Source organism: Ailuropoda melanoleuca, chromosome X, assembly GCF_002007445.2.
Source record: "Ailuropoda melanoleuca isolate Jingjing chromosome X, ASM200744v2, whole genome shotgun sequence".
In the NCBI taxonomy this organism is placed as follows: Eukaryota; Metazoa; Chordata; class Mammalia; order Carnivora; family Ursidae; genus Ailuropoda; species Ailuropoda melanoleuca.
Window position 1 is genome coordinate 35,644,105 of NC_048238.1, and position 23,786 is coordinate 35,667,890.

At 45.9% G+C, this 23,786-nt stretch overlaps 1 protein-coding gene across 13 annotated transcripts in view; it reads right to left on the minus strand.

Moving 5' to 3' along the window:
• Positions 1 to 15,571: 15,571 nt before the first annotated feature.
• The window catches only part of CASK (calcium/calmodulin dependent serine protein kinase), a 350,328-nt gene continuing 342,113 nt past the window's right edge, over positions 15,572 to 23,786 (minus strand). For 7 of the 13 annotated variants that reach the window (XM_034648751.1, XM_011230613.3, XM_034648749.1 and 4 more), the window contains one exon: positions 20,790 to 20,966. In XM_034648751.1, coding sequence (XP_034504642.1) covers positions 20,790 to 20,966 — 177 coding nt within the window. Of the gene's footprint in view, positions 20,967 to 23,786 lie in introns of all 13 variants that reach the window. The other 6 variants (XM_019804579.2, XM_019804606.2, XM_019804597.2 and 3 more) reach the window with 1 other exon arrangement.

Below are 23,786 nucleotides of genomic sequence, written 5' to 3' on the forward strand. Positions count from 1 at the left end.
AGTTTACATTCCCATCAACAGTGTAAGAGGGTTCCCCTTTCTCCGCTTTGCTAACATCTGTTATTTCCCAACTTGTTAATTTTAGCCATTCTGACAGGTGTGAGGTGGTATCTCACTATGGTTTTGATGTGTGTTTCCCTGATGCCGAGTGATGTTGAGCACTTTTTCACATGTCTGTTGGCCATTTGGATGTCTTCTTTGGAGAAGTGCCTGTTCATGTCTTCTGCCCGTTTCTTGATTGGATTATTTGTGTTTTGGGTGGTGAGTTTGGTAAGTTCTTTATAGATTTTGGATACTACCCCTTTGTCTGATATGTCATTTGCAAATATCTTCTCCCATTCTGTTGGTTGCCTTTTAGTTTTGTTGACTGTTTCCTTTGAGGTGCAAAAACTTTTTATCCTGATGAAGTCCCAATAGTTCATTTTTGCCTTTGTTTCCCTTGTCTTTGGAGAGGTTGCTGCCTACATTTTCCTCTAGAATTTTGATGGATTCCTGTCTCACATTTAGGTCTCCCATCCATTTTGAATTTATTTTTGTGTATGATGTAAGAAAGTGGTGCAGTTTCATTCTTCTGCATGTGGCTGTCCAATTTTCCCAACACCATTTGTTGAAGAGACTGTCTTTTCTCCGTCGGATATTCTTTCCCGCTTTGTCAAGGATTAGTTGACCATAGAGTTGAGGGTCCATTTCTGGGTTCTCTATTGTGTTCCATTGAGCAATGTGTCTGTTTTTGTGTCAGTACCATACTTTCTTGATGATTACAGCTTTGTAATGGAGCTTGAAGTCGAATTGTGATGCTTCCAGGTTTGCTTTTCTTTTTCAACATTCCTCTGGCTATTCAGGGTCTTTTCTGGTTCCATACAAATTTTAGGATTGTTTGTTCAGCTCTGTGGAAAATGCTGAAGGTATTTTGATAGGGATTGCATTGAATGTGTAGATTGCTTTGGGTAGCATAGACATTTTAACAATATTTGTTCTTCCAATCCATGACCATGGAATGTTTTTCCATTTCTTTGTGTTGTCCTCAATTTCTTTCATGAGTGTTCTGTAGTTTTCAGAGTACAGATCCTTTGCCTTTTTTTTTTAAAAAAGATTTTTATTTATTTGAGAGAGAGAAAACACACAAGCAGGGGCAGGAGCAGAAGGAGAGGGAGAAGCAGACTCCCCACTGAGCAGGGAGACCAATGTGGGGCTCGATCCCAGGACCCTGGGATCATGGCCTGAGCGAAAGGCAAATGCTTAACTGACTGAGCCACCCACGCACCCCCCTTTGCCTCTTTTATTTTTTTTAAAGTAGGCTCCTCACCCATCGTGGAGCCCAATGCATAATTGGAACTCATAACCCAGAGATCAAGACCTGAGCCTATATCAAAACTTGGCTGGTTAACCACCTGAGCCATTCAAGTGCCCCCTATTTTTATTCTTTTGAGGAACCTTCACACTGTTTTCCACAGTGGCTTTACCAGTTTGCATTCCTACCAACAGTGTACAAGGTTCCTTTTTCTCCACATCCTCACCAACACCTTTTATTTCTTGATTCTAAACATCTGGCAGGTGTGAGGTGATATCTCCTTGTAGTTTCGATTTGCATTTCCCTGATGATGAATGATGTTGAGTATCTTTCCATGTGTCTGTTGGCCATCTGTATGTCTCTTTGGCGAAACGTCTGTTCATGTCTTCTGCCCATTTTTTTTAAAAAAAGATTTATTTATTTTAGTGAAAGAGAGAGAGTGGAAGAGGGGAAGGGGCAGAAGGGGGGTGAGAGAGAGAGAGAGAGAGAGAATCTCTAGCAGATTCCCCACTATGCATGGAGCCTAGTGTGGGGCTTGATCTCATGACCCTGAGATCGTGACCTGAGCTGAAATCAAGAGTCAGATGCTTAACTGACTGAGCCACCCAGGCGCCCCTGCCCATTTTTTAATTGGATTATTTGTTGGGTGTTGAGTTGTATAAGTTCTTCATATATTTTGGATACTAACCCTTTATCAGGTCTGTCATGTGCAAATATCTTCTCCCACTCTGTAGGTTACCTTTTAGTTTTGTTGATTATTTCCTTTGCTGTGCAGAAACTTTTTCATTTTGTTGAAGTCCCAATAGTTTATTTTTGCTTTTATTTCCTTTGCCTCAGGAGACATCTAGAAAAATGTTGTTACGGCTGATGTCATAGACATCACTATTTGTGCTCTCTTCAAAGATTTTTATGGTTTCAGGTCTCATTTAGGTCTTTCATCCATTTTGAGTTTTTCTGTGTGGTGTAAGAAAGTGGTCCAGTTACATTCTTCTGCATGTGGCTGTCCAGTTTTCCCAACAGCATTTGTTGAAGAGACTGTCTTTTTCCCTGTTGTATATCCATTCCTCCTTTGTCATAGATTAAATGACCATATAATTGTGGGTTTATTTCTGGGTTTTCTATTCTATTTCATTCATCTATGTGGATATTTGAATGCCAGTAACACAATGTTTTAATTACTACCACTTCGTAATATAATTTGAAATCTGGAATTTGATACTTCCAGTTTTGTGATACTTCCTTTTTCTTTTCTTTTTTTACTAAGATTTAATTTAATTTATTTATTTACAGTGTGCATGCACGTGTGCGTGAGCAGGGGAGGGGCAAAGGGAAAGGGAGAGAGAATCTCAAGCAGGCTTCATCCTCAGTGTGGAACCTGATGTGGGGCTTGATCCCATGATCCTGAGATCATGACCCAAGCCAAAATCAAGAGTTGGATGCCCAACTGACTGAGCCACCCAGGTGCCTCAAGATTTTATTTCTAAGTAATCTCTACACCTATTGTGGGGTTGGAGCTTATAACCCCAAGATTAAGAGTCACGTGCTCTACTGACTGAGCCAGCCAGGTGCCCCTTGCTTTTCTTTTTCAAGAGGGCTTTTGCTATGTGAGGTCTTTTGTGAATCCATACAAATTCTAGGATTGTTTATTCTAATTCTGTGAAAAATGCTGTAAGTGTTTTGGTAGGGATTGCACTAAATATGTAGATTGCTTTAGGTAGTATAGACATTTTAACAATATTTGTTCTTCCAACCCATGAGTATGGAATGTCTTTCCATTTCTTTGTGTCATCTTTAATTTCTTTCATTTGTGTTTTATAGTTTTCAGAGTACAGGTCTTTTACCTCTTTGGTTAAGTTTATTCCTAGATATTTTATTGTTTTTGGTGCAATTGTACATGAAATTGTTTCCTTGATTTCACTTTCTGCTGCTTCATTATGTGTATAGGAATGCAACAGATTTCTGTACATTGATTTTGTATCCTGTGACTTGACTCAATTTTTTATCAGTTCTAGTAACTTTTTTGGTGGAGTCTTTAGGGCTTTCTATATACAGGATCATGTCATCTGCATATAGTGAGAATTTTACTCCTTCCTTACTGGGATATTTTTTATTTCTTTATGTTGCCTGATTGCCGTGGTTAGGGCTTCCAGTACTATGTTGAATAAAAGGGTGAGAGTGGGCATCCCTGTCTTGTTCCTTATCTTTAGGAAAAGCTCTCAGGTTGTCACTATTGAGTATAAAATTAGCTGTGGGTTTTTCATATATGGCCCTTATTATGCTGAGGTATGTTCCCTCTATACCTACTTTGTTAAGAGTTTTTATCATGAGTGGATATTGTACTTTGTCAGATGCTTTTTCTGCATCCGTTGAAATGATCATATATTTTTTTATCCTTTCTCTTGTTAATGTGATGTCTCGATTGATTTGCAAATATCGAACCACCCTTACATCCCTGGAATGAATCCCACTTGATTAAGGTGAATGATTTTTTAAAAATGTATTGTTTAATTCAGTTTGCTAGTATTTTGTTGAGGATTTTTGCATCTAGGTTCATCAGAGATACTGGCCTTTAGTGTCTTTATCTGGTTTTGGTATCAGGGTAATGCTGACCTTGTAGAATGAAATTTGGAATTTTTTCCTTCTTTTTATTTATTTATTTGAGTACTTTGAGAAGAATAGGTATTAACTCTTTTTTAATTTTTGGTAGAATTCACCTGTGAAGCCATATGATTCTGGATTTTCTTTTCTTGGGAGTTGTTTTTTTTTTTAATTACTGATTCCATTTCGTTGCTGGTAATTGGTCTATTCAAATGTCGTATTTGTTCCTGATTCAGTTTTGGAAGGTTATATGTTTCTCAGAATTTATCCATTTCTCTTAGATTGTCCCATTTGGTGGCATATAAATTTTCATAATGTTCTCATCATCTTTTGTATTTTTGTGGTGTTGGTTATTTCTTCTCTGCTTCTGATTTTAGTGTTTTCTCTCACTCTCCCTTTGTCATGAGTCTGGCTAAAGGTTTATCAATTTTATTGACCTTTTCAAAGAACCAGCTCCTGGTTTCAGTGATCTATTCTATTGTGGGTTTTTTTTTAAGTCTCTAATTCATTTCTGCTCCAGTCTTTATTATTTCCATCCTTCTAGTGACTTTGGGTTTTGTTTGTCCTTTTTTCTAGCTCTAGGTTGTCTGAGATTTTCTTGCTTCTTGAGGTAGGCCTGTACTGCTATAATCTTCCCTTTTATTTATTTATTTTTATTTTTATATTATTTTTTGAAAGATTTTATTTGAGAGCGAGAGAGAGATATCTAGAGAGAGCATGAGCAGGGAGGAGAGGGAGAGGCAGACTCCCTGCTGAGCAAGGAGCCTGACGTGGGGCTTGATCCCAAGACCCTGGTATCGTGACCTGAGCAGAAGGTGGATGCTTAACTGACTGAGCCATCCAGGCACCCTTATTCTTCCCTTTTAGAACAGCTTTTGCTGCATCCCAAGGATTTTAGACCGTTGTGTTTTTATTCTCATTTGTCTCCTTGTATTTTTTAGTTTCCTTTTTGATGTCTTGGTTGACCCATGCATTGTCGAGTAGCATGTTGTTTAACCTCCATGTATTTGTGTTCTTTCCAGGTTTTTTTTTCTTGCGGTTGATTTCTGGTTCCATAGTGTTATGGTTGGAAAAGATGCATGAGGTAACTTCAGTCTCTTGGAATTTGTTGAGACTTGTTTTGTGGCCCAATACGTGCTGTATTCTGGAACATGTTCCATGTGCCCTTGCAAAGAATGTGTATTTTGCTGTTTTTGGATGGAATGTTCTGAATATACCTGTTAGATCCATCTGGTCCAATGTGTCATTCAAAGCCACCCCTTCCTTGTTGATTTTCTATCAGGATGATTTGTCCATTGATGTGGGTGGGGTGGTAAAGTCCCTTACTGTTGTTATTGTCTTACTATCGAGTTCTTCCTTAATGTCTGCTGGTAATTACTTTTGGGTGCTCCCATGTTGGGTGCATACGTATTTACAATTGGTACATCTTCTTGTTGGATTGCGCCCTTTATGATTATGTAGTGTCTTTGTCTCTTGTCAAATCTTCGTTTTACAGTCTATTTTGTCTGATATAAGTATTGCTACCCCAGCTTTCTTTTTTCTTCCATTTGCAGGATAAATGCTTTTTCATTCCTTCACTGCAATCTATATGTGTTTAGGTCTCAAGTGAGTCTTTTGGAGGCAGCATATATGTTGGTCCTGCTTCTTTCCATTCTGATATCCTATGTCTTTTCATTAGAGCATTTAGTCCATTTACATTCAAAGAAATTATTGATGGGTATGTCCTTACTGCCGTTTTCTTACTTGTTTTGTGGTTGTTTTCGCAGTTCTTCTCTGTTCTTTTCTTGTGTTCCTCTCTTCCCTTGTGGTATCATGGCTTTCCTTAGTGATGTACTTGGATTCCTCCTTCTTTATTTTTTCTGTATCTCTGATAGGTTTTTGATTTGTGGTTATTGTTAGGTTTGTATATAACATCCTATTCTTGTAGCGGCTTGTGTTAAGTTGGTGATCACTTAAGTTCGAACCCATTCTAAAAGCGCTTAATTTTTACTCTCTCTTGCTACATTTTGTGTATATTAATGTAGGAAAGACAATGTTAGGGTTTGAAGCCGATGGCCAAGAAAGAATTCTTAAGATGCCTTTTGTGCAAAAAGGTGATTTTTATTAAAGCAATGAGAACAGGACCCGTGGGCAGAAAGAGCTGCACTGGGGTCATGATGAATGGCCGGTTATATACTTGCAAGTTGGGAGGGGGTTAGGGATAGCGTAGGTCTCTAAGGAATTTTGGAAGCAAGGTTTCCAGGACCTTGAGAGGGCTAGTTGTTGTTGGGAAAAGGTCATTTATTACCATCTAATAAAACCTTAGTCATGAGACCCTTCAGATGTATATCGGTGGGCCATATGCTTGGGGGATGATTGCCAACATGTCCCTTGGGAGAGTTTAGAGATAAAGTTTCCAAAGGAATTTTTATATGTTAAAATGGACTTACAGGATCCTGGTGGTGGTGGCGGTGGGGGTGCTCAGGCTAGGATTGCCTTTTGCCCTTAGAAAAGTATTAACATTGAGGCAGTTGAGTCCCTGGAAGAATGTCACTCCGCCTGTTTCAAGGACTTGTCAATGGGCTGTAGGTAGTAAGGAAATTTAATAATTTTTCTTCTGCCTTTGTTTCCCACATCATATATGATGTTGTATTTACATCCTTTTAGTTTGTGTATCCCTTGACTAATTTTTATAGATATAATTAATTTTACTGCTTTGGTGTGTTAATCTATGCACTGGTTTTATGTGATTAACTTGCTACTTTTATTATGTTTGTATTTACCTGTGAAATTTTTTCCTTTCCTAATTTGCTTACTCATGCTTATGGTCTTTTCTTTCCACTCAGAGGATTTTGTTGATTGATTGATTGATCCTATTTATAGATTTATTCATTTATTTATAGATTTTATTAATTTATTTGAGAGAGAGAGAGAGAGTGAGGGAGTGAGAGCCCGAGCAGAGTGGGGGCAGAGGGAGAGGGAGAAGCAGATTCTCTGCTGAGCAGGGAGCCCAATGCGGGGCTCTGTCCCAGGACCCTGGGATCATGGCCTGAGCTGAAGGTAGATGCTTAACTGACTGAGCGACCCAGGTGCCCCTCAGAGGATTCTCTTCAACATTTCTTGTAAGGCTGGCTTAGTGGTGATGAAGTTCTTTAACTTTTGTTTGGGAAACTCTTTATCTCTCCTATTCTGAATGATAACCTTGCTGGATAGAGTATTGCTGATTACAGGTTTTTTCCTTCCAGTAATTTGAGTAAATCATGCCACTTTCTTGTGGCCTGCAGAGTTTCTGCTGAAAAATCAGCTGACATCCTTATGAGGGTTTCCTAGTATACAACTGTTTTCTTTGTTTCTTTCTTTAAACATTCTCTATCACTACTTTTTTGCCATTTTAATTATTATGTGTCTTGGTGTGGACCTTCTCATGTTCATCTTGTTGGGGGCTCTCTCTCTCTCTCTCCTGGATCTGGATGTCTGGTTTTTTTCTCCAGATTAGGGGAGTTTTCAGCTGTTGTTTCTTCAAATACATGTTCTGCCCCCTTTTCTCTCTCTTCTCCTTTTGAGGTCCATATAATGTGAATGTTGTTATGCTTGATGATTTCGCTGAGCTCCCTTAACCTAGTCTCATTGTTTATTGTTTTTTATTTTTGCTCTTCAGCTCGGTTGCTTTCCATCACTCTGTCCTCCAGGTCGCTGATCCGTCTTCTGCCTCCTCTAATCCACTATTAAGTCCCTCTAGTGTATTTTAAATTTTAGTTATTGAGTTCTTCATCTCTGGTTCTTTTTTTCTGTTTCCTATCTCTTTGTTGAGGGCCTCACTGAGATCCTCCACTCTTTTCTCAAGTCCTGTGAGTATCTTTATGACCATTACTTTGAATTCTTTATCAGGCATGCTGCTTATCTGTTTCATTTGGCCCTTTGATTGTGGTTTTGTCCTGTTCTTTTATTGGGGACATATTCTTCTGTCTCCTCCTTTTGTCTAACTCTCAGCATCTGTCTCTATGTGTTAGGAAAGTCAGCTACATCTCTTGCTCTTGAAAGTAGTGGCCTTATGAAGAAGAGGTTGTATAGTGGCCTGCAGGGCAATGTTTTCTGTTCATCAGAACCAGGCACTTCAGGGGTGTCTCCTATGTACGTTGCGTGTGCCCTGCTGTTGTGGCTGAGCCGCTTATGCCTTCAGTGTGGTCGGTGGTAGTGGTGCTCTCTGCTGATTGTGGGCAAGGTTTGGTCCGTGTGGTGTTAGCGGGCCAGCCTGGGGCTTGAGCTGGGTTAGAGTGGGTACCTGCCTTCAGTCTATGTGCCGGAACTGCGGTCACGCTGACCTGCAGGGTGCCTTCCCTGCATTGTCCCCTGAGAGGGACCCTGGTCACTGTCAAGGGCTGCTTGTAGGATGAGAGGTGACAGGAGCCACTCTGGAGGGACTCCTGGTGGGGTGGGGTGGGGGCAAGCGTGCAAGAGAACGCAGGGAGGGTACGGAGAGCGTGTGGTGTTAGCGGGACAGGTGGGGAGCATTTGCACTGCTTCCTGTAGGAGTCCAGCTCCTGAGGCCTGGGGGAGGGGAGAGAAATGGCACCTGCCAGCTCTCTTGTTCTTGGAGAAGTCTAGAGATCCCTGCCTCTCTGTGCACCATCCGCGATCAGCAAATCAGTCTTCCCGAATACCCCAGGCGCTTTGCACCCTGATGCTTCTGCACTGTCTCTTTAAGGATGGGGACTTGGTTTCCTCTCACCACCACCTCTGGTTTGAAAGCCAAATGCGGTGGGGATCTGCCCTCCCATGGTGGGTCCCCCAGGTATCCATCTATTTACCAATTTTTCTCCTCACGTGCCTAGCTATTTTTTGTCGTCAGACGCTGTATCTGCTAAATCATTTGTAAGAATACTTGAGGCCGAAGATGATAACTTCATCTAGAGATGAAGAACATTTTCTTGGGTGAGGCACACGGGCACAAGCAGTGTGGGACCCCCTCAGTCATATGTCCGGGCTTGGGAAGTTTGGAAGCTGTGCAGTCAGTGTAAGCGTCTGTCTGGGAGTGGTTCACACTTACTCCAAGGAGGCACACTTTCAGGGGCCCCTCCGAAAGTGAGGGGAGTTCACTAGCCCCTCCACGCCTCCCCCAGACATGCCCTGACTCTAGTCCCCCCCCCCAGAAGCTGTCACAAGTGCTACTTGGCCTCTTGGCCTGTTCCTCTGGAGTGGACAAATGTCTCCAGAGGAAAAGTGCCCCTAAATGCTCACTCCCTTGGCGGTCTGTTTTCTCCCAAATCCTGGCCCCCTAATTCTGCATTATTTTGTTAGTTTGCTAAAATCTCCAAACAGATACATTTTAAGTATTTCAATCAGTTATTTTAGTTGTTTTAAGCATGGGGGTTGGTGCAGATTACGTAGTCTGCTATTAGTGGAATGTGGAATCCCTTACTAAGATTTTACTTTGTGTTTTTCCTGATTATTTGTGAGTTTCAAGAAAAGCCATTCAGATTTTATCTTCTGTGGATTGCCTGTTCATATCTTTGCTCATTTATTCCCTTTTAGAAGTGATTTTTTAGAAGTTCCTTATAAATTATGGATGCTAATTTTTTGACAGTTATATGTGCCAGACATCGTTTCCAGGTTTGAAGCTTATCTTTTTAGGTTGTTTATGATAATGTCTTCTATAGGCAGACGTTTTAGTTTTTAATTTAAATTCATTCAACTTCATCAATCCTTTTCTTTCATGGTTAAGACATTTTGAGTTTTAAGAAATCCTTCCTTAACCTGGGGTCCTAAAATACTTTATTACATACACACATATGTCTAAAATATTATACATATTTTTATATAGTATATTTTATTTTAAAATGATTTTATTGTTTTAGAGAGTGTGTGTGTGCACACGATCACGAGCACGGGAGGAGGGGCAGAGGGGGAGGGAACAGGAGGGAGCGGGACACAGAGCCTCACGCAGGGCTCGATCCCTGGACCCTGAGATCATAACCTGAGTGGAAATCAAGAGTCTGATACTTAACCGACTGAGCCAGCCAGGCGCCCCAATATAGTATTATAGTTTAAGGATTTGCTTCTCACAGGTCATTTCGCCCTCAAACATGTTATTGTTCATGTATGATGAGATAGGGAGTCTAATTTAAATTTTGCCACATGGATAATTCAGTAGAATAGTCTGTGATTTCACCACTCGATCAAAGTCTTGTCTTGGTCATACTCAAAGTTTTTACATACTTGTGGATCTGAGATCTCTGTTTCATTCCTTGAGTCTGTCTCTGCACACTGCCATTATTATTTCAGTTAAGCTCTCTAATATGCTTTACTTTCTGGTCAGGCAACTCTCCGCTTAAGGTGTTTATTCTTTGCAGCCTGCTACGACTCTTCCGTTGTAGTTTGTTTCGGACAGATGACCTGTGTTGCCCAGCGAGCTGAAGCTGGTGGCTTGAGCGCTCAGGCAGGAATCCAAAGTGCTTATTAGGGGAATGAATTATTCTTGGTGAATTTCGTGCCCTGTTATGAGGTGTCCTTTGAGTGCTGCCTCTTTCCCCCTCTTTGCTGCTACGTGACCCTCTCCGTCCAGGTCTGCCTGTTGGCTGGAGAAGGCCGCCTTTAGGAATCAGGGCCTGACGGTGGCCACCAGGGCCCAGGCAGAGGTAGAGTGTGGGTTTGGAGGGATGCTGGCGTCAGACCCCAGTGCTTGCTAGCCTTCAGCCGCTGCCCGGCCGTGTCCCGGGGCCCAGCAGGCAGCCATCTGTAAAATGCTCAGCTCTGGCTCAGTTGATTCACTTTAAAACCTGTAAATAGATTCCAACTACCCGAGCTTCACTCGAGCCATGAGAGCTGTAATCCTTACGCGGGCCGTCGTGTACACATGGTGTAAACTATGAAACGCTAGTCATCCGTATTCCACCAAGATGGCGGAGGAGCCCCGGGAGTATGTCGTAGGCGTCGGTGGAGTGAGGTTCCGGAAGGGTCACGTGCAGGGCTTTCAGGCAGGAAGGAGGTGGCCAAGGAGGTTTCCAGCGGTTGCGTGCTCTCCTCGCTTAACGTTGCGAGCAGCCTGCCAGATGGGCGTGCTTCCCCATATTTTATCCACGGGAAAAACTCCGCACAGGGGTGGGGGTGCGGTGCGGGAGGAGCACAGTGTGTAGACATGGAGCCCGAGTCATGGGATTGTCCCCTCCATGTTGCCCCAACCATCCCCAGAGCTAAGGGAGCAAGGGAATGAGTATGAGAGACGTTAAGAAATTATCCATCAAGTAAAATTGTAAAATAAAGAAAAATTCATTTATTGTCCTGCCTTCATCATCCCACTGATATTTCTTTACGATGAAGAGCTCTCAGACGCCAGAGGAAGGAGGCTGTACGGTAAGGTGGTCAAAGCACTCAGTGCTTGGAACAGCAGAGTAACTATTCAGTAAATGTCACCGATTGCCTTTATTAGATTCTTTTATGAAAACTGGTACAGAGAAATGTAATAGTTTGAAAAAGATCTAATTTATATGGGTCTTGGTAAATGTCACTACATTATTTGCAGTGCTGTGAGCAATGGCTGGAAATGCTAGTTTCATCAACACACACGCTAGCTTCGGGTATTGTATTTTTTAAATCTGATAGGTAAATATAACATCTTTTTTTTAAGTAGTTAAGCACTCATTTAACATCTCAAGAGTTAAAGAATTTTTTAAATTGTATTCAATTGATCATTGAGATATTTTTCAATGTTTGCTTTTTTTTTTTTTCCAATTACAGATTTTATTTATTTTACAGGTGCCTGGGTGGCTCAGTCAGTTAAACGTCTGCGTTTGGCTCAGGTCATGATCCTGGGGTCCTGGGACTGAGCCCCATGTCGGGCTCCCTGCTCAGTGGGGAATCTGCTTCTCCCTCTCCTTCTGCCCCCACTGCTCATGCACTTTCTCTCTCAATATATAAAATCTTAAAAAAAATTAAAAAGATTTTATTTATTTTAGGGAGAGAGAGAGAGCTCACGAGCAGGAGGAGAGGGAGAGAGACTCTCAAGCAGACTCCATGCCAAGTGCAGAGCCCGATTCAGGTCTTGATCCCGCAACCCTGAGATCACAACCTGAGCTGAAACCAGGAGTCACTCACTCAACTGTCACCCCGGCCCCCCAGTGTTTTTTTTTTCTAATAGTAGTTTTACCTACAGTTGGTTAAGTGTTCATGTCCTTTGTTATATACTGGGATGTTAGTATTTTTAACCAGTTTGTTGTATAATGAACTCACTTAAACTCTTTATATGTCCTATTTATTACAAAATGTCTTTCTGAGTTTGTGGTCTACAACTTTTTCATATAAAAATCTATGTTTTAATGAGATCAAATCTTTTATTTACTTTGTGACTTCTCTCTTGTATAAACATAAAAAGTTACTCTCTTCTAGAGTTTTACTGATTACTTTTGTTATTTTCATTTCCTGTCATATCATTTTTATGTTGAGCTCTTTGAAACTCATTTTGGTGTGTGATGTCTTAGTTGTCTTAGCTTTAGAATAGATTAAAATCTGGAAGGGCTACTCACCCTTCATTTACTCTTGTTTCCTTAGAATTTCCTTTGATTAAAATTACAATAAAAAGTCACTCTTCTTCTCAATGAATAATCATTTTGTAAAGGTCAAAAAAAGATTGGATTTTGATTTGGTGTTATATTAAACTTACACATTAATTTGGAAAAACTTGATGACATTGAAATATTTAGTTCTTCCATCCAAGAATATTTTTCTTTGTTTATTCAAGTCTTTTACATTCTCAGTGCAGTCTTTTTATTTTTATTTTTTTAAGAGAGCAGGATTGAGGGAGTGGAGGGGCAGAAGGAGAGAGAGAGAGAGAGAATATCAGACTACCCCCTTCGCATGAAGCCCGGCATGGTGCTTGATCTCCCAACCCTGAGATCATGACCTGAGCCGAAATCAAGAATCGGGCACTTTTTTCCTCAGTGCAGCTTTGTTTTATTTTCATATACATCCCATGTATTGTTGCAGTTGAGAATGGCATCCTTTTACCATTTGTGTTTTCTTGCTTTTTTTAAAAAACATTTTATTTATTTATTTGAGAGAGAGTTAAAGCAAGAGAGATCATAGAGGGAGAGGGAGAAGCAGACTCCCAGCCGAGCAGGGAGCCTGATGTGGGGCTCGATCCCAGGACCCCGGGATCATGACCCGAGCTGAAGGCAGACGCTTAACCAACTGAGCCACCCAGGCGTCCCTACCATTAGCGTTTTCTGACTTTGTCGCTGCTGTGTAAGACTACTACTGAGTTCTCTGTCTCTGTATTTGTTCTTTATTAACTTGAATGGATGGCCAGTTGTCCTCTTTGTCATTTCAAGGTCTATGATGATGTTATTAGCAAATATGGCCACTTTTGTCTCCTCTTTTTCTCTGTTTCTACCTCTTTATTCTGTTCTGAGCACTGCTTTGGAAGCAGTCTTACATAATCACAGAGGCGGGAGGATCTGTGAAATGAGTGGGGGAGCAGTGTGTGGAGTATGACCCCCTCACGGCGTTGAAAGGCGCAGTTACAAATACGTGTACGTATTGTCGTATGACGTGGACACATGGAAGGGTTAATGCCGGTTGTCTCTGAGCGGCGGGATCTGGTGGCATGTCTCCTGCTGGTTGATCTGTATTTTCTAATCATTCTCTGAGGAGCGTGTGCCGTTTAGGTGATGTGAACGGTGATGGCAATTTTAAGGCCTTTATTGTGTCACTTGTAGGCGGATTGTGTTGCTTGTGGGTTGCAACAGCCATGCCTTATCTGCCAAGGATACTTTTGGTCTTATTTTTAAGGGCTTTTGGTTTTAAAGTAGAAGCGGGTGTTGAATTTTGTCCGATGTCCAGCTGTGAAATGATCATACGGGTTTCCACGTTTCTTTTTGTAGCTGAGGTAGAGCTTATGTACAGTAAAAGGCACAGATCATAGGTGTTCAGTCTGATGTGTTTTGACGATTGTATATACCCATGTAACCACCACCCCAAAGAAGAAATAGAACATTTCCATCACCCCAGAAGGTTCTAGGGGAAGTTGTGTGGTAAGCTGTTGATTTGTGTGGCTGAGCCTTTACCACCAGCGTCGTGCACGGTCTCGATTTCCCTGTCTCTGGTCTTAGTTTCACATCTTGAGGACGAGGGCCTAGAGCCACCTGGGAGGCCCCAGCAGGTGCTTCCCCCTCAAGCCATTCATTGGCCGCTCTGGTGGCAGAAGGGAGCAGACTCTCTGCACGGCCATTAGGCATGGGGGGTGTGTGGATAAAGTGGCCCCGGAAACGGGAAGAGGGCAAATGGCAGGAGCTGGGAGCTTTTCGTCATCAAGCCTAAGGATACGTCTGTGGCCAAACTGTTCCTGGGCACCCCTCCCTGAAAGGTTAAGATGGGGTGTGGAAAGCAGGTGCATGCGGCAGGTGTAGGAGCCCCCCCACCGCCCTAAGTGTGGGATTTTGTCTGCAGGCCCGTGTCTTGGGTGCTCATTCTTCGAGAAAGAAAGTCCCATGCCACCTTTTGGAACATTCTCTCCTGGAGCGCCCTCGCCTTTGGCTGGGTTGCTGGCTTGCACTACTACACTGTCCTTCAGGGGGCTTGCTACCCTCAGGCTATTCAAGGTCACTTCAAGGCCACCGTCTACTACCCTGCATCGGTTCAGTCACATTTTTTTTGCAACCCCCCCCCCCGCAGTCGTTCATGGAATGATGCCTGGTGTCGCTTATTCCACTTATCATATTATAGTAAACTGGGGAAAACACAGAAATACGTGTTTCTCTTCATTTCTGTCGGCTAAATATTGACACGTTCAATGTGTTTTCAGTGCCATGAAGTACAGAAAATCAGCTTAGTGCTCGTGTTAGGCTTTTGGTTCTCTGTGCGTCGAGCTGAGCCGTCTGAAGAAAGGTGACTGGGGATTTCCCTGAATCGAAAGGCCAGGGGCTCAACCTCTTGTATCTGACTGTGATCTAGATTCTTCGATCCATTTCTTTGGTAGGGGGATGTTTTCTTGAGAAAAGCAATCATTGCTAGTTTACGTTTCTTTGATAAGAGCCACGTGAGCACATTCGGCCCGGGCTGTTTCTGGAGGGGTGCGTGTTTGGACACACGCAAGTGTGGCAGTCCGAAGCCACCAGGATTCTGTGCTGGCGCAGAGCCTGGGGAAAGGAGGGTGGAGAGTAGGTCACTGAGACACGCGAGGGGCCGCATCCCAGACTCCAGCCCGAGACCCAAGCAAAGCGCCCGACACCAAGGGCAGCAGGCTTCCTCCTGAGGCTTTCAAAGGCAGACCTCAAACAAGAGACGTGCTTTCCATGCTGGGAGCCTACGCTGCCCCGATCCATTTAGACTTCTATTTCTGGGAGCTGTCACACTTGGATTTTTTTTTCCTTTTTTTAAACCCGAAGCTATTTTAAATCGGCACCCAAGTGCGAGCAAGTAAAGTTGAACTGCTCTCAGGATGCAGTCTGTGCCCGCTATGCTGAAGACCGTGACCGCCAGGGTGGACCCCGAGCCAAGGATGTGCTCCACTGAGAGAGGGGGGAGGTTGCTCTCTGCCCCCCCGTCCCCCTCCCCCATTCCCCCCACCCAAGATGTCCCCTTCTGCCGTGCATTTATGGGAAGGTCTGTGAGGCTGAAGCCTGGAGAGGAACTCCTTGTCCCTCTAATCCTCCTGTGGTCTGCCCCCCTCCCCCCCAGCTGTGTGGCCCGCGATCTGAGAAGACAAGTGCCTTTTCGTGTTTTATACATTTTATTCATACATTTCTCCAACTTTGAAATGACAAAAGCCCAATTCTATGGTTTCCCATTACACAGCATCCTACAGGTATGTATATTCTACAAAGAATACTATGGAGTTTCTCTTCCTCCCCTGTCACACAAGAGATAACCGATGAGGGTTCTATCGAGCTGTACTGTAACTGACAGCGCGCCAGCGGTCTCTGGTGGCTCCGGCGACAGGGCAGAGGGATCAGGGCGGGAGGGCGTGTGCTAAGGCATGTAAATAGATACACACAGAAAGAAAAGCGGGACATTTACAGAGAATCCGAACCTTTCCGATCCCCTCACCTCCTGGGTGTTGAAGGACCCCTCCTGCACGAATGCTCTAGTGCGCTAAGGCTTTGCTGTACCCTGCAAATACTTACAACCGGAAATGGTGAAATATACAACAACTGTTAACATCGCTCTCTTTTTATCACTGAGACAATACTTCAAAACCTTTTATAAAAAGGCAATTATACATACAGAAAAAAGAACACGTTGGCAAAACTTTATGCAGAACAACCCCAGAACTGATTTTGAAGGGCGACACACCCGCACTGATATTGAACACGGTGCCGCGGCCTCGGCACGTGAGGGTGGCGTGGCCCCCGCGTGGGTCAGGCCGCTGGCTCCCCCCCTCCCCCCCGCCCGCCCAGGCGTCATTCCAGGACACAGCTGAGACTGGAAGTCCGTTCCCCCAGTTCTTGGTCTCTTCAAAATGAAAACGGTAGGCGGGGCCACCCACTGAGGAGGAGCGCCCCTTTCTGCTCCCAGGCGGAACTCCCTGCGCCCCGAGCCGGTCAGCCCCAGGCCTGTCTGGCGCGGGGTGCGGGCACGTTGCCTTGGCCGTGGGCCCGAGAGGAGGGACCGCACCTCGGCTCTCCGAGCACAACTCGGTACGGAGTTGTGCTTGGGGCCAGAAACGAGGACTCCGGTGTGGTGACAAACGTCACTTTCCATTTTCTTTTGCTCAGTCCATTTGCACAGGTTCAAGAGAGTTGATGGAGGGTCAGGTGAGAGGTGGGGGGGGGGCGCTCTGGATTTTTTCTGCCTCCGAAGGTCTAAGACTGGCGGGGCCTGTCCTGGAGATGGCGGGGCCGTCCCCCCCCACCCCCTGCGGGCTGGGTCTGCCCACCTTCCGCATCCCGAGAGCGGCAGAGAAAGGAGCGGATGATAGGGGTGGGGACCAGCGAACTTGCCCTTGGTCTTCCTGCCTCCCGCTCCCTGGACGCGCTTCCCTCACGAAGCCCGAGGACCCGAGGCTTCCGAGAACTCCAAGTTTAAGGCAAAGCGATAGGGAGCGGCGGCCAAGCCAATGGAGCAGTAGACGCCTGATGGGCACCGTCCCTTAACCACAGGCGGCAAATGGAGAGGAAAACCTTATTCTGAAGGGGTAAGAAAAGGAAGCGTTCTACCAACTGAAACGATGCGCGAGGAAAGCTTGTAGCCCTTCTGCAAGCTGCATCAAGGAGCAGAAGCCTTTCCAAGAGGAGAATTAGAGGCGCAGGACAAGAGAAAGGCGCTCAGGGACCTTTAGTCTAGACAGGCTGTAATCAGCCTCCGCATCTTCAGCCCTTGTGAAGAGGATGGAATTGGGAAGCTGTGTTTAGTTCTGGAAAAACAAACTCCTGCCCTGCCCCCAACACACACGTCTGTTTAATGATAGGAAGGGAGGAGGAGGAGGAGGGCTGGGGCCCGCAAGCGGCTCGTTTTGGAATGTCGATTGCCAGGTGCCTTCCCTTTCCAAGGGGGGCTGCGTGGGAGGCGTTATAAATAGAATTCATTAATGAGAAAATCCTCTTGCTAGCATTGGCAGCACGTTCTCTTAGTCCCAAGAGATGGGCCTGGAACGAACAAAAGGACAGCACATCGGTGGGAGATGAGAGTTTGCTTTTGGGCTCCCTGTCCCTAAGGGGCAGCGTCCACTCTGGGCATCGGTGCTGTCCCGTTCCCCCGGGGGTGGCTCCACTGACTAAACTTTTTCAAGGAATGAATTCGAAGTCTTAATGAACAGGTAACTACAAGTGCTTTGAAAAGCAACGAGAACTCTCCTCTGCAATAATGAGACCAGAAGCTTTCACAAGATCACAGGGGCATCGAGGCCACAGCCAGCCGGCCGCCCAGGCGGCGACATGGGGCTGGACGCGGGAAGAGATGCACCTGCTGGGTCCTTCGTGCAGCGCGGGCTCTTGAGGTCACCCGCCACCAGTAGGATGGGCTCAGAAGAGGCCTTCTGAATGCAAATAGCAAGAAGTAGGTCACCCATTTCTTTTCTTCTCTGAGCAAATATTTTAAACCGCCTCATCTGACAGGAGATACATTTAATTGCGTTTTAAAAAGCTACCATATTATCTTGACACTGGGAAAACGTCCAGATGAATTGACATTTTCTTTTTAGTGTTAAAATGGAATATGCTGCACGTGCAAAGTAACTACTACCTTATTAAAAAAAATCAGGACACTTCTCCATAACCAATGATTCCGCATATTAACACCCCATTTTGGCTGTGGGGGGTGGGGCTGGGTGGGAACCCTCCGGAATATGGCTTAATTGACCAGTGATAAGATTTAATAATTGTAATCATTTGCTCTGGTCTTTAAAACGGGGGGAAAATGGTTCTGCTGATGGAACGGAAGCAGTGAAGAAGCTTTTTAGTAATTTTCTCTGGTTGCTTAGTGGATGATTGTAATGTAGCAACGGCAGTTTTGTATGGAAATGACTCTGAATTTAAGTATTTCCTGGTGGGTCATAAAGACATTGCTTTCGAGAAGGGCCTGTACGAGTGGAGCGGATGACCTCTTTGAGAAGTTCGGCCAGAGTGAGCACTGGGTGCAGGGGTTTTGCCATCCGCACAGCGGCGAGAGCAGCGCCTGCCCGGGTGCCTCCGAGAAGAGAGGACGAGCGCTAAGTGCTTCTCAATCCTGGGGCCGCAGACTTTGAAACTGGCGTTGCTTTGCTCTCTGCTTGGCCCAGCTCTGTCAACGTGGCTTGAGAGAGATGTGGCCTCCGAGGGCCTGAGAGGGGGTGTGGGTGTTTCTAGCAGAGGGAGGGAGCTGGAGTTCCCCGTGTGTTAGCTGTATTTTTCTTTGTGCTTCATTGGAAGAGAGGTAGAGCGGGCACTTTCACACCGAGAAGAGCCCAGATTGTGGCCAGTACCATCACGGGAATGACTGCCTGGCCTTGGTGTTGATTAGATTTGAACCAATCCTAACACAGCTCCAGACAACTCTTGGGGTTGCCCTTCTCCATCCAGGGTGTCTCTGGCTTGGCGTTTGGTCCCCCCTGCTGTGGGGCTTCAACAGAAGCTGGGCACTCAACACCTGCTAAGTTGCAAACTCATCCGTCACTGACAAGGGACAACATCAGAGAGGGGGAAAAAAATCACCGTTTAAGAAGAGCTGGTGGGACAGGAGGGGGACACCTGACAAGGGGTCTACGACTGTCTTCTGTGCGCGGTCCTTCAAGACGAGCTGCGCTGCTCAGAACGCGCCCTGCGCACCCTGCCGAGGCATAAAGCGATGAGGCCATCTAACCGACAAGAAGCGACCAGGATGGTATTTTCTCAAGGATCCCAGGTTACCAGAACCACTTCACACCCTGACACTCTCCTGAAGAATCTTCCACTGACCTCTGGCCAAGAGTTGGAAAACCCCAGCCTGCATCTCCTGGATTGGAAGAACGGGACCTCGTGGAAGGGCGATGAGATGGTTAATGTCTCTAAAGCAACAAGGACAGATGATTCGCCTGTGCCAAGGGAGACAGCAAGAGGAAGGAGCAACCACAGACGGCCTCCAGCACACGGGCGGCCGTCGGGCGCACTGCGCTCTGTGAGCCAGACGCTGTCCGAGCTGTGCTCCGGCAGAGAACGGTGTTGTCCTGCCAACTGACGGTCACGACTGGGCCTTCCGTGGTTCAGTGAGCATCTAACGAATTATAAAATCTAAAAGATCATCGGCTTGTAAACCTGAACAAATCTAATCTATAATGAAATGAAGGACCCAAAGGCATTTAATTATTGAACACATAAAAGGAAGTATATTTAAAAAAAAATTGGTCAAACTGTCCTGTTATCATTTTAAAGGAATTTACAGGGCTGTTATAGATTATTCTTTTGGAATAATTCAGTTTATAGCAAATGCCTAAACTGGTTTCTTCATTGCACAGTATATTCTCTTAAAATGGGTGCTTTAAAACAATTACATACATATTAAAAATCCTCATTTCTTTGCTTAATTAAAACGTTAATACTCTCAGACAACACAGATCTGAAATGGTGAAACCAGCAACTCCCCCTCCCACCTTACAACAAATTAAATTGAGACAAAATTACAAACACATTTCACTACATGAATATTAATAAAAATCAGTTTTTTTTATAAAGTTGCCCGAAATGCAAGGGATGTGCATAGGTTTACAACTTAGTCATAATAGCATTTTATTCTTATTCCCCTGGGTGTGCCCCGTGAACGGAATGTACTTTGCTGTAGATTACAGATTGTTTTGTCCAACACAGACACACCGACAGCATAAACGCTCGCGACTGTCCACATGCATTAAGAGTCAAGACCCAACTTCAAATCTCTAAAAGGTTTACAGGGTGCTTCAAAGAGACAGTATCACATTATCTGGATGTTACATAAAGGACTTAAAAAAAAATACTAGTCTAAAAAAAAAAAAAAGGCCTTTAAAAATTTATGACTGTTTTGTAATCACTAGACTGATTATTTCAAATAAATAAAGGAAAGAAAGATATTCCAATCCATAAAATCAGACTCTAAAAAGAATGTAGTGTTCCACCCCCAGTCAAGGTAACAGAATCATTGTTTATTATTAAAATAGATTATAGAAAGCAGCATCTATTTTGTGCAGTTTTTAGGGGCCTTGGAAATAAAAAGCTATGATTTCCAAAAATATAACATTCCAAAGGATTGAATAATACATACATTTAAAGATACATTTTATTAAAGTTTAGGAGAACTGATTAAAAAAGATACTGTCTCTTTAAATTAGTGTGTAATTGTTTTTCTCCTCCTATCTATTCGGACATGACAATAATTATAAATGGGAGGTCACACTACAACTAGGTAGTCTCTAGGGACCATGACCTGCTGACACAAGGCCGATAACAAAGAGGCTTTTCCACGGATGAGGTGGCTCCGGGGTAGGCGTCAGACACTGGGGAGAGGCTTAATAGACCCAGGAGACCGGGACCCACTGCGGGGCTGTGCACACGAGCTCAACGGCTTCCTCCAGGTGTCTGATTGTTTCATCAATTTCATTGTTGATAATTGTGAGATCGAAGTAGTGTGCGTATGTTCTCTGCAGGATATCGGACTCCTTCTGCAGGCGCTGGAGAGACTCATCCTGCAGAGTGAGGGGACGGAGGGCGGGGTGGGACGGGGGGAAGGGAGGAGCAAAGGAGACAGAAGTCAGCCGGATTCGCTCTCTTCCCGCACTTCGGCTCTTCCCAGGGGCAGACACAGTCAAGGCCAGACCTTGATGTGCTGCATCTGGGCACGAGGCCAGGTCCGCCTCACCGAGGAACAGCCTGCAGCCCGCCGGCTCCCCCTGCAACAGGAGCTGCGTGCCGCCCCCCACCCCCAGGGCCAGAGAGACCAGGCCCTCGGGCACACAGCACCCGGCTCCCTGCAGCTCCGCACACGCTAGCGCACCCCCGGTGCGTTTGCATCAAGATGCCGCAGCCTCTGGCCAAATTAAGTTGTATTTTCCCCTTTTCTACTTAGAGGTCCAACGTGTTCCAGGAATTCAATTACATCTAATGGCCCGCACTCAACAGCGGCGGATGCCAGAGGCAAAAGCTTTTTGGATGTTACAAATAATGGATGAAATGAGGCCATTTCTCAGTGACGACGGCAGGCGGCCTAGGCTGGACACAGGGTGCCAGGCAGGAGGACTAGGCCGGAGGGGGGGGGGAGGGGGACACGCTGCCGGAGCAGCAGCTGCTCAACTCTCGGAGGCTCTGTCGCGGGAAAGGGCCTTCCTCCGCTCCACTGGCTTGCTGCGGATTTGGAGGGCGGCCCTGCGGGGCCCCTCGTTGGTCACACGAGTCTCACGTTAGTTCTTTCAAGCCTGGGATCCTTAAGGGCCACCCGAAAGTCGGCCTCTGGATCTTCGCGGGGCAGATACTGTTACACTGAACTTTCGGTGGATGAACTCAAACATGAGGCCAGAGAACTCAAAGTCAACTGCCCCCCTTCTCCCCCAGCACAAGGTGGGTGAGGGGTCGGGCCGGGTGTACAGGTCTAGAGCAATTCCTACCTGCTTATCTGATTCGCATCTCTCCCCCCAATTAGAGCATCAGCTTGTCCTGTGTGCCCCGTCCTCGCTGTGCCCAGCACTAGGCACTGCGCCGTGTACACAGTAAGTGCTTACTAGGTGTTCCTTAAAAAAACAAGCACTTGGCTAATACGGGCCGGACAGGCTCTGAGGCGCGTTAAATCCATCATCCAGACGGAAAGCTATGCTACTAGGAAACGGAGGCGCGTGGTGACCCAGGCGCGCCTTCAGAAAAACTAAAGGATGCGGTGCCTTCGGGAACTTGGGAGCCACGGTAAGGCCCGTCTCTGTGGCCCACCCGTTATTTGTGAGAAACCCTTCCTGAGGAGCCCCGGTCTGTGACTGCAGCTCCCTGGAGAGGGACCGGGAATGAGGTCACTCGAGCCCATCGTGGCACCGTGGTGGGGGTGGACGGACAGCAGGGAGGCTGGGGGCTCCGTCTACTCTATCGGGACGTTCTGGAAGGAGCGTCCTCGTGTTTTGTCGCCTTCTACCAGGATGTCAGGGCTGGGCGTGGTGTGCTGGGACGTTGGCTGTTAGCGACTACTGCGCAGATAGGACCTCTGTTAATTGCCACCTTCGAAGGTCCTGTCACCACGCTTTCTGCTGGCGCCTAAGAAGCACAGTATTTTCACTGTGGCTTTACTTCGTGACAGACAACGCAAAAGCCCCATTTTGGGAGGCACTCGTTCGCCCGAGCCCAGGAGTGCGCCCTGCCGTCTGCGGAAGTGCGTTCCTGGCACGTCGCTGTCGGGCTAGGGGATCCACGGAGACACGGTCCGGCCTGCAGAAAGCACTAGCACAGTTCACGATTCACTGCGGGAGCCAGGCTGATGGAAACACGCAAGGACATTTAGGGCTGACGGCCTCAGTTTTTAAGGGGAGCTCTCTTCCCAGGAACAGAAAGCTTCCCTCTTAAGGCCCGTACAAGATGAAGCTCTATTTGTGGGGTTCCTCCTCGGCCACAGCCGGTCTGTGGGCTTGCCTCACGCACGCGCAGGGTTCAACTCTGGGAAACAAAATGCCTCTATTCTAACAGCAAGAGCTAGGATTTATGGGAAGAGAGCATCTACAGTCTAAATCTAGGAAAGAAAACGAGGCTGTATTTCATCACCTCCAAGCTGGTACTTACAGGCAATTTTCTGCACCATTTTGGCAGCTATGGAAAATTAGTAAAAGGGCAGGAGAATAGGCAAAAACAAAAACGAAGAAAGCAAAGATGATAATTCAAGAAAAATACGTGGTACCCAAAGGAAAAACACTTAGCACGATGCGGGGCTTCGGGCCTGCTGGTGTGTTACCGAAGGCAGGGAGTACGCTCACAGGGGGTACGCCTTTTGCAAATGGAAGGACACAGAAGAACAACTGAAAAGATGAGTAACCTGGGCGTGTAAAGACTGACTCTTCCTCACAGGTACACGATTCCCAAGCCCTGATTGTAGAGTCACTAGCTTGGGTGGGTTTCGGCAGGTGATCGCCGAACAGAGCCAAGAGCCCTCTGCGGGCATGTGGGCCCAGCCCAAGCCACGGATAACCACGCAGGAGTCTCCTCTTAAGGGGGAGCCTAGGGCAACTGGACACTGCTGCACTTACCAGACACACTGAAACGCCCTGAGTGTCCGCCCTGCCACGAAGGCCCTCGGAGTCAGCCGAGTGCTACAGGGTGACACCAACGCTGGGGGGCACCATCTCTGGGCCGCTGAGCTGGCCCAAGGTCCTGGCTTCCTTAGAGCTCTCTCCCGCAAAGCGGGCCTGGGGTGGCACCTTTCCTACGGGTTGCCCGTCGGGAAGCAGTGGGCCCGGCCAGCCGCCGCGCCCCTCCCCCGCCCGTCAGCGGACTGGCAGAGACGGGGCTCTGGTCCAGAGCGCCCACGGCCGTGGCCCCGG